Source organism: Leptonychotes weddellii, chromosome 11 (genome assembly GCF_054177405.1).
Source record: "Leptonychotes weddellii isolate Sample4059 chromosome 11, ASM5417740v2, whole genome shotgun sequence".
NCBI lineage: Eukaryota > Metazoa > Chordata > Mammalia > Carnivora > Phocidae > Leptonychotes > Leptonychotes weddellii.
Window position 1 is genome coordinate 5,845,341 of NC_138379.1, and position 12,779 is coordinate 5,858,119.

General features: G+C 57.3%; 2 protein-coding genes across 6 annotated transcripts; one reads left to right on the plus strand and one right to left on the minus strand.

Moving 5' to 3' along the window:
• Positions 1 to 217: 217 nt before the first annotated feature.
• On the minus strand, positions 218 to 2,531 carry DRAP1 (DR1 associated protein 1). 2 transcript variants are annotated; one of them, XM_006740162.3, is made up of 7 exons: positions 2,263 to 2,531; positions 1,939 to 2,011; positions 1,734 to 1,827; positions 1,322 to 1,441; positions 1,108 to 1,222; positions 783 to 871; positions 218 to 436 (listed from the first exon to the last, which is right to left on the minus strand). In XM_006740162.3, exons 1-7 carry the CDS (start codon positions 2,302 to 2,304, stop codon positions 331 to 333), a joined length of 639 nt encoding a protein of 212 aa, XP_006740225.1. In that variant the 5' UTR covers positions 2,305 to 2,531; the 3' UTR covers positions 218 to 330. The 2 variants fall into 2 exon arrangements, with proteins under 2 accessions (XP_006740225.1, XP_006740226.1); XM_006740163.3 differs by having other exon boundaries at positions 1,108 to 1,201; positions 2,263 to 2,526.
• Positions 2,532 to 2,727: 196 nt separating this feature from the next.
• On the plus strand, positions 2,728 to 4,980 carry C11H11orf68 (chromosome 11 C11orf68 homolog). Of its 4 annotated transcripts, none has more exons than XM_081797750.1 (2): positions 2,728 to 2,882; positions 3,576 to 4,980. In XM_081797750.1, the coding sequence occupies exons 1-2, from the start codon at positions 2,743 to 2,745 to the stop codon at positions 4,333 to 4,335; spliced, it is 900 nt and encodes a 299-aa protein (XP_081653876.1). In that variant the 5' UTR covers positions 2,728 to 2,742; the 3' UTR covers positions 4,336 to 4,980. The 4 variants fall into 4 exon arrangements, with proteins under 4 accessions (XP_081653876.1, XP_081653877.1, XP_030891314.1 ...); XM_081797751.1 differs by having other exon boundaries at positions 3,579 to 4,980; XM_031035454.2 differs by lacking the exon at positions 2,728 to 2,882 and adding an exon at positions 2,942 to 3,296.
• Positions 4,981 to 12,779: the final 7,799 nt, after the last annotated feature.

Here is a 12,779-nt window from a genome sequence, read left to right on the forward strand (position 1 = left end):
CCTCTGGCTCCGGCCCTACACCACCGCTCTGCCTACCTTCCTTCTGTCAGCAGCCCTGCTCCTACCCCGGCAGAACCGTGGCCTCTGGACCCTCCCTTCACTCAGCTGCTGCCCTGCCCGCCACCGCTCCTGGCCTCAGCTCAGCATGGGGAAAGCAGGTGGATGGGTGGGAAGGTGGCCACAGAGCCCTGTACATAGGCTGGGACAGACACCGGTGTTCCCTTTTATTATTAATTTTTTAATAAATTTAAGAACAGCTCTATCTTCTCTCCTCCCCCCAGAGCAACTAAAACCAACTAAAAGGGGGCGTGGCCTGGGGGGCAGAGGGCGCTAGGAGTCATAGTCCTCTTCATCCTCTGCGTCAGGTGCTGAGGGGCCCGGGGGTGCTGGGGGCAGAGGCAGAGTCGAAGTGAAGGGCATGAAGGGTGTCGGGGGGCTGCAGGGCAGAAACAGGAGAGAAAGATCAGGCCCCTCTCCGGTGCCCATTCGTGCCCACTGAGCCCTACCCCACCCCCATGAGCATGGAGCCTGTGGCCCTCTGTACCAAAGGGCAGCCAAGCTCAGTGAAGGGAAGGACCCAGAGCAGGTCACACAGCTCCTGCCCAGGCCCCATCCAATGGGGCTGGGTGCGGGTGGAGGAGGAGACCTTCTGAGAACAGTCTCCTGCCATTAGGCCGTGCTCAGTTCCCCCCCTCCCGTCCCCCAAATCGGCCACAAGGACAAAAAAACAAGTCAGCCTTGCGGAGTCTGCTAGCCCCCTCTGGTGCCACTGAACTGCTTACCTCTGAAAGTGGGCAGGGGGATGACTGGCCTGGGGTGGGGCCTGTGATGTCTCCTCTTCCCCATCAGTGTCTGTATCGTCAGACTCATCCTGGGAGCAAGACAGGGGTCAGAGGAGACAAGAAAAGCAAGAGCCCATCACTGTAGAACATAGACCCCTGGGAGTGACAGGGACAGATGACTGACCTCTATAGCCTGACCTTTATAGCCCCAATTTACAAAAAACCATAGGTGAGGATGGGACCAGGTGTCCAGCCAGCAAAGCCTGATGCAAGACTGCCTGCTCCACACCATGGGGTAGGGCAGCAGGCTGGGGGCCTCACTCACCTCCTGCTCCGAGTCCGTCCCTGACAGCTTCTTGTCCTTGCTTTTGCTTCCCATCCCACCATTCTTCCGGCCACTGCTTCCTGGCTTCCGGCCCCTTCGGGAAGGTACAGTCCATCTGCCCAGAGATCTCACCACTCCCTGACCACCCCCCAACCACCCCCAGCCCCAGTGGCCTTGGCCTTCCTTGCCTGGACACCTGGCCCTGGCTCCCCACCTGCGGGTACCCTTGTCCCCGTCCATGTGGTTGTCTTCCCCGTCTCCCTGCATGTCAGGCACAGAGGCCACCAGGTCCTTCAAGAAGTCAAACTGCTGCTCCAGCTCAATGCACTGCTTCCTGGAAGGGTGGGGGGAGAAGACAGCATTCAGGTGGGGCCCAGATGTCTGGGCCCTCAGCAAGGGACAGCAAGGGTCTCTGGATGTCAGGAGAATAGAGCCTGGAAAACCTCCACCCCATCTCCACTACTGGACCTTTCCGCCTGGCTAGACCACCCAACCCCTCCTCCCCCAGTTCAAACCCGCCAGTGTTTGAGGCATTGCTGGTCTCCCAGCAGCCTCCCACCTCCCCTAAGTGTGTGAACTTCTGGGGCAGGGTCCCACTGGGCCCAACCAGCTCCCAGGCCACTCACAAGTGGGATGTGGTCATGGTCTTGGCATTTCGGGACTGGGTCACCTGGCAAGCCTTTTTCAACAGCGACTCCAGGAACAGCTCAAGCGCCCGGGCTGAGGAGCGTCAAGGAGAACACGGGTGGGGGATCCCCAGCCTAAACAAGGCGATCCCGGGCTCCCTCCCTACCCCACGTCCCTCAACCTGGCCAGGCCCCGACAGGATACAGATGATGACAGGCACTGCCGCCGCCACCTTCCCAATTTCTTCGTCAGTTTGCATGATCTTCTTGATCCGCGCCTGGGGAGGGGGCAGAAAACTCGGACCCTGTCACCTCCGTCCCAGAAAGGGGTGCTGGGGAGGGCGGACCGAGAGAGGGTATCCCGGGAGAAAGGGGGCGGGGGGCACGGACGCGGGGAGAGCACGGAAGGGGGCGGGGCGTCCGTGCCCCCGAACACCTCGATGCGCCCGACGCCCCCCCCCCAGCCCGGCTTGGGCCCGGGCCTCCCGAGAGCCCGGCCCGCTCCTCCCGGGCCCGGCCACGTGCTCACCGGCGGGAACCGCGCGTTATACTTTTTCTTCTTGCTCGGCATCTCAGGGCCTCTCTTGCCGCGCCGGGCCCAGCGCCGCCGCCCGCAGCTTCCCGGCCCCCGGGCCTGCTCGCCGCCCGCCTGCCGCGGTTCCCCCGGGTCCTTGTGCCGCCCGCTCCGCCCCCGCCGCTCCCCACGGGGTCCTAGCGCCGCGGGTCAGGACGTCGCTCGCAGGGCGGAGCGCCCTCCCCTTGGAGCCGCCCTGGCGGTGCGCGTCGCTCCCGGACCGGACCGCCACTCCCGCCGGCCCCCAAGCTTAGGAGAGCGAACGTTAGCCCCGCCCCCGAAGCCCCGCCCCGCCCCGGGTTCCCCGACGGCCCCGCCCCCGAGGTCAGCCCCTCCCCTTGCAGGTCCCGCCCCGCGGCGCGGCCGACCGGCCCGGCGGCCCCGCCCCGTGCTGCGCTTGTCTATAAAGTTGTTGTTGAGACGGCGGGCGCTAAGATGGCGGCGGCGGCGGCCGTGGCGGGGGCGGGGCGCGGCGGCGGTGGCGGCGGCGCAGGCGGCGCAGGCGGCGCAGAGCCCCGGCAGGAGCGGAGCCGGGCGCGGGGCTGGGCCGGCGCCGAGCGCGGCGAGGGCCGGAGGTGACGGTGGGGCTGCGGGAGGGGGCAGGGCAGGGCTGGGCGGGGGCGCGGCTCGGGCTGTGGGCGCTAATGGCGGCGGGCGCGGCTGGCCCGAGGTTGGCGCTCTCGTAGGCTCTACCAAGCCTGGGTTCCAGGCCGGCCACCGCCCCGTTGGCCTTGGACTGGTCACTGCCCTTTCTGGGCATCAATGTGCTCGTCTTCAAGTGGGCCCGACAGCGCCATCCTCGAAGGTCTGGCGCTACTGGGCCTGCCTCGATGCTGCGCGAACGTGCGCTTCTTTGCCTCCCTTCGTTAAATCCCAGCGCTCGGGATCCTTGCCAGTTATTGTCAGGGCCAGGAGGTGTAGCGGGGCTGCTTGCTCCCACACCTGAATTCACATTTCGGCCTTGTCACTCGTTGCAGGTGTGACCTTGGGTAAGTCACTTCTCTCTGAGCTTCAGTTTTCTGGTCTGTAAATCGGGGAGAGTGGTAATAAGATCATCAACAACCTTTATGCAGCGCTTATTCCACCTCAGGCGTTTAATGCTCAACAGCTCTAGGGGACAGGAACAGTTGCCCTCTGTAAAGATGCAGCTGAGGCATGGACGTTAAGTCCTGCCCAAGGCCACCGAGTTTAGCCCATTGGCTGCACCTGGTACGGCCCAGCAAACTGTAGATGTGTCCTGGGCCTGCCCTAACGCCGTTCCTTCACAGCAGGATGGAGCCAGGTGAAGAGATGGAGGAGGAAGACTCTCCAGGCGGCCGTGAGGATGGCTTCACTGCTGAGCACCTGGCCGCAGAGGCCATGGCAGCCGACATGGACCCCTGGCTGGTGTTTGATGCCCGAACCACACCTGCTGCCGAGCTGGATGCCTGGTTGGCCAAGTACCCACCATCCCAAGTTACTCGCTATGGGGACCCTGGCTCGCCCAACTCTGAGCCTGTGGGCTGGATTGCAGCATATGGGCAGGGCTATGTCCCCAACTCGGGTGATGTGCAGGGCCTGCAGGCAGCCTGGGAAGCTCTGCAGACCAGCGGGCGGCCCATCACACCGAGTACCCTGCGCCAGCTGGCCATCACCCATCATGTGCTCTCTGGCAAGTGGCTGATACACCTGGCACCTGGCTTCAAGCTGGACCACGCCTGGGCTGGCATTGCTCGGGCTGTGGTCGAGGGCCGGCTTCAGGTGGCCAAGGTGAGCCCACGGGCCAGGGAGGGTGGGCGCCAGGTCATCTGTGTTTACACGGATGACTTTACGGACCGCTTGGGTGTACTGGAGGCAGATGCTGCCATCCGTGCGGCAGGCATTAAGTGCCTGCTCACCTACAAGCCTGACGTCTACACCTACCTGGGCATCTACCGGGCCAACCGCTGGCACCTCTGCCCCACTCTCTATGAGAGTCGTTTTCAGCTGGGGGGCAGTACCCGCGGCTCCCGTGTGCTGGACCGCGCCAACAATGTGGAACTAACCTAGTGTGGCCAAGGGGGGGAGACCACCTGTTGCCCCTTTCCCCCCACTCCCTGCTAGGGTTGGATCCTCCCATCTTCCTCCTCTTTGTCCCAAGGAGTTTGAGCCCCCTAGCTCTGAGGACTACGCCAATCGGGAACTGCCTGCATCTTCGATCCCTTTGAACTCTTGCCCTCCGTTCAGGGCTGACTCAAGTCCCCACCAGCTGGAGGCTCTGGCTCCCTGAGGGCCGGACCCTCAGCCTCTCTTTTCACTGCTGCTCCCCTCTGTCATCCAGGACCACAGGCTGGGTGCAGATTCCCAGGAGGAGAGCCTTCCTTGGCCACCCTCATCCCCAGCTGTACCTCCTTCTCCTCCTGAATCCTTTCCTTCTCCTCCCTCGCAAGAGAGAAAAATTAGTGCTTCCAGTCCCTCTTGGAGCCTTCAGTCCAAGGGGCAAAGGCCCTGCAGGCCTAAGCATGCTATTTTGTTGGGGGGGAGGGGGTGATTGTACCCACTCAGCCCTTGGCAGAGAGAAGGGGTGCCAGGGCCATGGACATGGGGCCTGCCCCTCCCTGCCACCTCATACAGCCTGCACCACCTTCCTTCCTTCCTTTACTACCTTGACATGTGCCTGCTCCTGGCATTTCAATAAAACCCAGTTTGGGTGTGTGTCCTGAGTGTTTTTTAAAATACTGGTTACCTGCTTTGGTTGCTGGGGAGAGGCAGGGCCAGGAGAGACTGCTTCTCTGCCCTAAGTGGGTACCCCTAACTGCCCCCAGTAATAAGATTCACCTCATTGCCAAGGCTGGGAACCTCTCTGAGAGCCTCTGCAAAGCCAGTCCTGCTTCCCCTCCATCCCAAGAATCAGAATCAGTTTCTCAGTGGTTTCCCATAAATCTAGGGGCTTGACCCAGCAAAGTCTGAGCACGGGGTGTATTTGTGTCAGTTAGAGAAAGGTACCCTCTTGCTCCTGGCATTTCTAGGTTAGGGAATATGGTCTGGTGAGCAGAGGATGGGCTAGACTTCAGCCGCCTGGGTTGGACATCCTTACGCAGTAAACAACCTGCACAACCATAAGGAACTCTGGAAGCGCTCTCGTTTAGACTCACTTCTCCCGCCCTGACTGTCCTGGGCCACTGGACAGTTTGCATAGCACTTCCATATGTCTTATTTAAGTCTCACAACCTGCTTTGGAGATGTTGGTCCCATTGTGTGTTCAAGGAAATAGAAGCCAAGAGGGAAAAGGAGTTCTCTCAGGGTCATGCAGTGAGTTGGGCAGAGTAGGACTTAACACCGTGGCCCCTGCCTCCTCCTCAGACTGTTACCCAGGGCCTCACCCACCATGAGTTCTTCACAACCCACAAGGCACATTCACTCACATGATGTGGGCAGCACCACTCAACTGAGGCTACTGTAATCTGGGAGTCTGGCTCCAACATCCCCCAACCCTGTGCCTGGCCCTGGCCTTGATTGGAGGCCAGGGTTTCTGGCAAGGAGCCCCTTGGGACGCCGCTCTCGTGCCGTGCCGGAGCTGACTCAGCCTCCAGCAGCCTCACCAAATTGGAATTTGGAGCAGGGGAGCGGAGATGCCACTGGGCTGACTGGGTGGAAATGGGTGAGTCATGAGATGCTGGCTCAGCCCCCTCCCCAGCTTCCTCCTCACCCCAAGTTTCCCCAGGGCTGAGTTCCCTCAGCCCAGCCCTGGGAAGTCCCAGAGCTAGGTGGTCTCTGACTTGGAGCCCATTGCCCTGCCTCCCTCAGACAAGCAATGCTTTGCACTTGGCCAAATCGGGCCAAGGCTTGGGGGGGATCCTGCCAGGCCCTGATGGGTCCCGCAAAGCAGCCCAGGTGGTATCAACAGCACCTGATTCTCCTTTCCTAACAAAGCATTTCACACACTTCCCTCTCTCTTCCATCCTCATGGCCCTGCCTTAGCCCACTCCGCACTCTCACACCACTGCAGCTTGCCTCCTCTGCCTCATTGCCTCCCACCGACCCCATCTCTCCCCCTACAGCCAGCTCTCCTGCAAAGCTACCCGTGCCCCTCTCCTCAAAACCCTTCCGTTGGGGCGCCTGGGTGGCTCAGTTGTTTAAGCGGCTGCCTTTGGCTCAGGTCATGATCCCAGGGTCCTGGGATAGAGACCTGCATCAGGCTCTCTCTTCAGTGGGGAGCCTGCTTCTCCCTCTCCCTCTGTCTGCTGCTTCCCCTGCTTGTGCTCTTTCTCTCTCTGTCAAATAAATAAATAAAATCTTAAAAACAAAACAAAACAAAACCCTTCCGTGGTTCCCTGTAGCCTGCAATATAGAGTCCACTCTCTTGAGGCAGCCATGACCCTAGACCCCTGCCAAGCCCCAGCTTCCCTCAGGTGCCCCTTCCTGCCTGTGCTCACCCCACTGGAGCCAACTGGCACTTCCTTCACCCCTTGGCATGCAGCCCTGGGCCTCAGGACGTTCCTTCTGCTTGAACACCTGTCATTCAGCAAGGATCGGGAGGTTACTTATATAATCACTCGATTGATGCCTATCTCTCGCTGGTCCCTAAGCCATATGCCCAGACTGTGGGGCTTAGTGAAAGCAAGAACAACATCTAAATCTCAGCCCTATCCCCAGAGCCTAGCACAGTGCTTGGCCAGAGCAACCTCTCCATAAATTAACTAAAATCCAAATCCAAATTTCAATTCAAATCCAGTCCCTACCTGTTCCTCTGGACTCCTCTCCTTCATTCTCTGCTTCACCCTTCTTGTTCCAGAAGCATGAGCTGCCTGTTGTTTTCTTGCAGGCATGCTGGCCTTTCTCACTTTTGTGTCTTGCTCACGCTGTCACCTCCATTTGGTGTGCCTGACCCTCACATGCTTTCCTGGCTGAACACAGGTCACACCTACCAGCCCATCCTCCCAGAGATTTGTTCTTCCCCATTCATCCACACCCCAAGCTCCCATAACACCCACCCTGCTGTGGCTCTCATCTGTGTGTCTGGGGACCCCCGCAAGGACAGTGGCTCCACTTTATCCTGCAGGGTGTCTTCAGGGTCCAGCATAGGACCTGGCCTAGCACAAGTGCCAAATAAACATTATTGAATAAATGAGTGATTGAATGAAAGTCACTCTCTGTCTCCGGGCCTGTTTCCTCATTCTGTTCATAACAAGAGCGAGGCACTGTGCTGAGTGTTTCCCTCCATCATCTCATCAAAGTCTCACCTGGCTCTGTTATTATTGCTGTTTTGCAGAAAAGGAAACGGAGGCCCAAAGAGGTGCAGTAATTGGTTCCAGGTTACAAAGCCGTAAGTGACAGAGCCAAGATTTGAATCCAGGTCATCCAACCCCAGAGCGCCTGATGGCATTGTTGAGCCCCACACTATAGGAAAGTGCTGTTGGGGGCGCCTGGGTGGCTCAGATGGTTAAGAGTCTGCCTTTGGCTCAGGTCATGATCCCAGGGTCCTGGGATCGAGTCCCGCATCGGGCTCCCTGCTCAGTGGGGAGCCTGCTTCTCCCTCTGCCTCTCTCTCTGTGTCTCTTATGAATAAATAAAATCTTTAAAAAAAAAAAGGAAAGTGCTCTTGGAGTGAGGAGCTGCAACGATAAATAAGCCCCATCAAGGACTTAGGACCTGACTTGTAAACTATACAAGTTAGGTCCTCAGAACTGCCGGAGAGGACAGACTGGGCCAAGACTAAGATTCCCATTTTACTGATGGAGAAACTGAGACCCAGAGAGTACAGTGACTCAGCCTACCTGGGCAGGAAGGATCTCCCAGGCCTATGGTAAAGACTGCTTCCCTACCAGGCCAGGGACTCCCCAGGATCCACCCCCTCAGGCTGGCAGGGGATTCTTCCCTGTTTGGAGTAAGGAAACAGCCCAGGCCCAGGGTGGGCTAGGCTGAGTAAACTTGGACAAGCCCCTATGCTCAGCCCTCTTTTATAAAACCACATAAAGGATGACTGAGGCCAGCGAAAGGAGACCCCCCCACACACAATCTACCTCCTCCCACTCACATGTCCTGTGTACCCCAAACCCCAGGGAGGAGGCTCTAGAGGGGCTGGCTGGGGAATGGGGAGAATATCTACCTGACCCCTGATCTCAGCTGGGGCTAGGGGGCTGAGCCAGAGAAGACAGGAAACAGCTGAGTTGGGAGAAAGTTTTAGCCAGGGCTTTGGTGAGGTTTGGGGGATTTTCCCAGCAGGGCAACTGCACCCCACTCCCGCCCACTGGGAGGGGCCCTGGCAGGGACGAGGCTTGGGTCACACAGCTGATTCATCCAGGGAGGGAAACTCCCCACTTCTCTGACGCGCATCCCCCAGACACTGAGGGGGTAACCTGAGGGCACACAGCCCAGAGACCCACTGAACCCATTTTCCCTTGATTATTGACTTCCCACCAGGGCATGAAAACCCCCCGGCTGGACAGAGGGACAGAGTCAGGCAGTGGGGCACGGTATGGGGCAGCTTCCCAGGGAATGACCTCAGAGACTGGAACCAAAGCAACGGCCACACAAGGGTGCCCTGGCCCCCTCCCCTCACCCACTTGTTTAGCTGAGGACACGGGGGGTCAGATAGTAAGAGTGAATGGGCACATGACCTAGTCGGGACCTGGCACTCCTCCAAGCAGTTTGCATGCATTAATGCATTTTGGTCCTCACAGCCCTCATTTCACTGAGGAAGGAATTGCAGACAGAAGAGGTAAAGTAACTTGGCCACGGGCAAGGCTAGAAACACTCTGGCAGCCTCCACAACTCCCCTCAAATGTTCCTACACACCCCTGTGGCAGGGAGCTGTGTCCCCGGTCACTGAGCAGCTCTGGCTCCTGGGAACTCTAGAGGACAGACATGTCACCCACTGGGCCCTGGCTCCTCCCAGGCTCAAAAGAGAAAGCTTGTCCCGCAGGGGGAGAAAAAAAATCTGTCAAACCCCCAGAGGCCGGGAGAGGGCAGAGAAGCATTCCCGCCGAAATCTTCCTCTCTTAAGGCTTTGACTCCTTTCCAAACCCCCATCCTTTCCTCCGGAGCCAGAGCCTCCCTTTCCGGCCTGCCAGCCCGGCTCCCCTCCCTGACACCACACATACACACTCACGCAGGAACACACGGGCACTGGCGTGCACGCTGAGTCCAGCCTCCAGACCCCTGCCCCTCGGCCGGGCAGGCTGGGGTCCTGCCAGGTGTTGGAGGGGCCCTGAGAGTTGGGGCTTTTTGAGGCATGGCCAAAGGCCCTCCACAGGCAAGTTCTGCCCCATCTGGCTCCCACTCACAGGCCGCATGACTCACCCCCTCGCCCCCCATGACTCAGTTTACATGGGTGCCCAGAGGTCCTCCCAGCGAGGGTGGCGTGATTTATTGGCCCAGCCTAGGCCTGCCAGCCTTTTATGCCAGGATGAGCGTTTCATCCCCCTCCTGGCCCGGAGCAGGATCTGGCACCCTGGAGCCCAGGGGTGGGGGTAGGCCTCAGGTCCAGGACTGTGAGGAGAGCCCAAGAACTGGGTGACAGGCCCTAACTGTCCTGGGCTTAGGTCTGCAGGGAGCAGGAACTGCTCCAAGAAACCTAAGGGGTGAGGCTGAGCGGGCAGAGCCGTCCTGAGCACTGACAGCAGGACCCCGATGCCCTCCGTGCAGAGGGAATGGTCCACATGGCACAAAACTCGACGGCATGAAAATGCTAACACTTACTGAGCCCTTCTACAGGAAACCAGTCCTGTGCTAAGTGCCATCCACATCTAATCTCATTTACTCCCCCAACAACCCTGAAAAGCAGGTACAAACATTATATTATTTTCACAGTGAGGAGACTGAGGCATAGAGAAGTTAAAAGAATGGCCCAGGTCACACAGCCAGAAAGCGGCTGAGCTGGGGCTCGAACCCAGGCCACCTGACTCCAGAACTCTTATGGTTATCCTCTGCTGCTTCCCCAAACTGTGCTGGTTGGAGCAGAGATGAGGGACCCGGGGGTCTGCCCTGCCCCTCCCCCAGGTGGATCTCCACTGAAACTTCTGGTTTTAGGGCTTACAGTGTGTAAATTACTCACCTGCAAGAAGAGAAAACTGAGGCTCCCAAAGGGAAAAGGGGCTGGCCTGAGGTTGCAGAACAGATCAGAGATGCAGGTGGCTGGGACCATGTCTTTGATGCTCTCTAGGATGCCCTGGGCTGGAGAGGTGGCTGGTGGGGGAGGGAAACCCAGGACAAGAGTGGGGACATGGTAGCCCTGTCCCTGACTCCTGCTTAATCCAGCCCCTTTTTTCTCTGGAGCCTCAGGGTCCTCATCTGCCTCATGGGGACAGGCCTGCCATCGCAACAGGGTGGCATGAGCCTCAAAGGACAGCAGAGGGACAGGCCCCTGTGCATGCTCAAACAGTAGGCCCTGGAAACAGCAGCCCAGCCCCCACTTGTACCTCATCCTCTTCCTCGCCCGGGCCCCACCACATGACTCCCTCTGACCTTGAGAGCCTGGAGGGCCAGGCCCAGAAGACCTTCCCACAAGGGACTCCAGCCCCCTCTTCCCTAGATTCCAGCCTCAGCGAACTGGGCACAGGTCACTTTCCTGTTCAAACACCACTCAGGAGTCCCCTTGTCTCCCAGCCCAAGTCAAGTTCCTCGGCGGGGCATTCAAGGACCCTGGCTTAGGCCTCACTCTGCCCACCCTTCCAGCTCACAGCCCAACACACATTCCACCACATGCTCTGGACCTCAGCGTCCCCAGGCCTTTGTGCCCACCGACTTCAACCCCAGGAACAGCTCCCCCAACCTCACCTACTCCCCTGCCAGGAAGCCTGCCCTCCCCCTGGTGGGAAAGAATCCTTCCTTCCTGGGGCTTCCTGTAGTGCCCCCTGGTGCTCTCCAGCTCTGGTCCCCCAGCATTGCCGACCTACTGCCGGGGCTGTTTTCCTCAGTGTCTGATCACCTCTCGGCGCTGTAAGTGTCCTGGGGCCAAGACCAAGTCTTTAATCATCCCTACCTCCCCCACAGCTGGCTCCATTCGACTTTATATTCAGTTAATTCAGGACAATGGATATAGAAACTGGTCCATCATGCAATGGGGTCGGACTCAGCAATCAAAAGGAGTGAGCTGCTGCTCCGCACATCCAGGTGAGTCTCAGACCTAATGGTGTGAGTCAGAAGGCAGACACAAAGGAGCTCGAACTATAGGCTTCCACTGATGTGAAAGTCCAAAGAGACCGAACTAATCTGTGGCAATAGAACTGAGATAAGTGACTTCCTGTGGGAAGGGGGAGAGAATGACTGCAAAGAGGCAGGAGAGAACTTTTTTGGGGGGTGGTGGTGGAAATGTTCTATATCTTGATTTGAACATGCTCACAGGTATCTAAAATGATCAAACAACCGACCAATACATGGTATTGAATGTAAAATATAGTTCAACGAAGTAGGCTTTTTTTTTTTAATGGGGCAGATCTACATATACTTCGTGGAAGGATTTCCAAGACACAAGAAAACAAAAAAGCAAGGAGAAAACAGGATGCAGAGCAGGCGACCTTCTGGGTAAAAAAGATACACAAGAAGGTGGTCACACCAGAGTGTGGTTTCCACCGTGTACCCTTGTGTAGCTTCTGGATCTTGAAGCATGTAAAAGTACTACCTAGTAAAAGAGAAATGCAATGAAAAATTAAAAAATAGAAGGCAAAGTAAAAAATAAAGATCATGTTTTAAAATAACTTAAGGGCCACCTGGGTGGCTTAGTTGGTTGAGCATCTGCCTTCAGCTCAGGTCCATGTACCCTGTGACCTAATAAGTCCACCCCTGGGACTTATCCTGGAGAAATAAGTGCGATCGGCCACCGAAGGACACATCCGTTTATACGAAGTTCAAGAACAGGCAAAAGTCATCAATGATGCTAGAAGTCAGAATAGTGGTACCCATGGGTGGGGAGTGGTGATTGAGGGGGGCCACAAGGAGCTTGGGAGCTGCTAGAAATGTCCTCTATCATGATGAGGGCAGTAGCTACACAGGTTTACATACATGTAACAAGTCATTGAGCTGAACATGTTGGATGAGCGCACTTCACTAGATGTATATTAAACTTCAATTTAGCCAGGAACCAAAATATAAGAACCAAAATTATAAAACAATTAGAAGAAAACATAGGGGTAAATGTTCAAATTTGGCAGTAGATTCATAGCTCTGACACTGGAAGAATGAGCAACAAAAGAAAAAACAGAGATTGGACTTCATAAAAATTTTAAAAACTTTTGTGCATCAAAGGGTGTTCTGAAGGGGCGCCTGGGTGGCTCAGTCGTTAAGCGTCTGCCTTCGGCTCAGGTCATGATCCCAGGGTCCTGGGATCAAGCCCCGCTTTGGGCTCCCTGCTCAGCGGGGAGCCTGCTTCTCCCTATCCGATTCCCCTTGCTTGTGTTCCCTCTCTCGCTGTGTCTCTCTCTGTCAAATAAATAAATAAAATCTTAAAAAAAAAAAAAAGGGTGTTCTGAAAAATGTGAAAAGACAACCTACAGAATGGGAGAAAATATCTGCAG

Excerpts from the sequence above, each read along its gene's own strand:
- DRAP1 (XM_006740162.3), bottom strand. The coding sequence starts at position 2,304 with ATGCCGAGCAAGAAGAAAAAGTATAACGCGCGGTTCCCGCCG. Across the intron at positions 1,442-1,733 it reads ACCATGACCACATCCCACTT|GAAGCAGTGCATTGAGCTGG; the intron begins GTGAGTGGCCTG and ends CCACCCTTCCAG. Across the intron at positions 437-782 it reads CCCCCTGCCCACTTTCAGAG|CCCCCCGACACCCTTCATGC; the intron begins GTAAGCAGTTCA and ends TCTGCCCTGCAG.
- C11H11orf68 (XM_081797750.1), top strand. The coding sequence starts at position 2,743 with ATGGCGGCGGCGGCGGCCGTGGCGGGGGCGGGGCGCGGCGGCGGTGGC. Across the intron at positions 2,883-3,575 it reads GAGCGCGGCGAGGGCCGGAG|CAGGATGGAGCCAGGTGAAG; the intron begins GTGACGGTGGGG and ends GTTCCTTCACAG.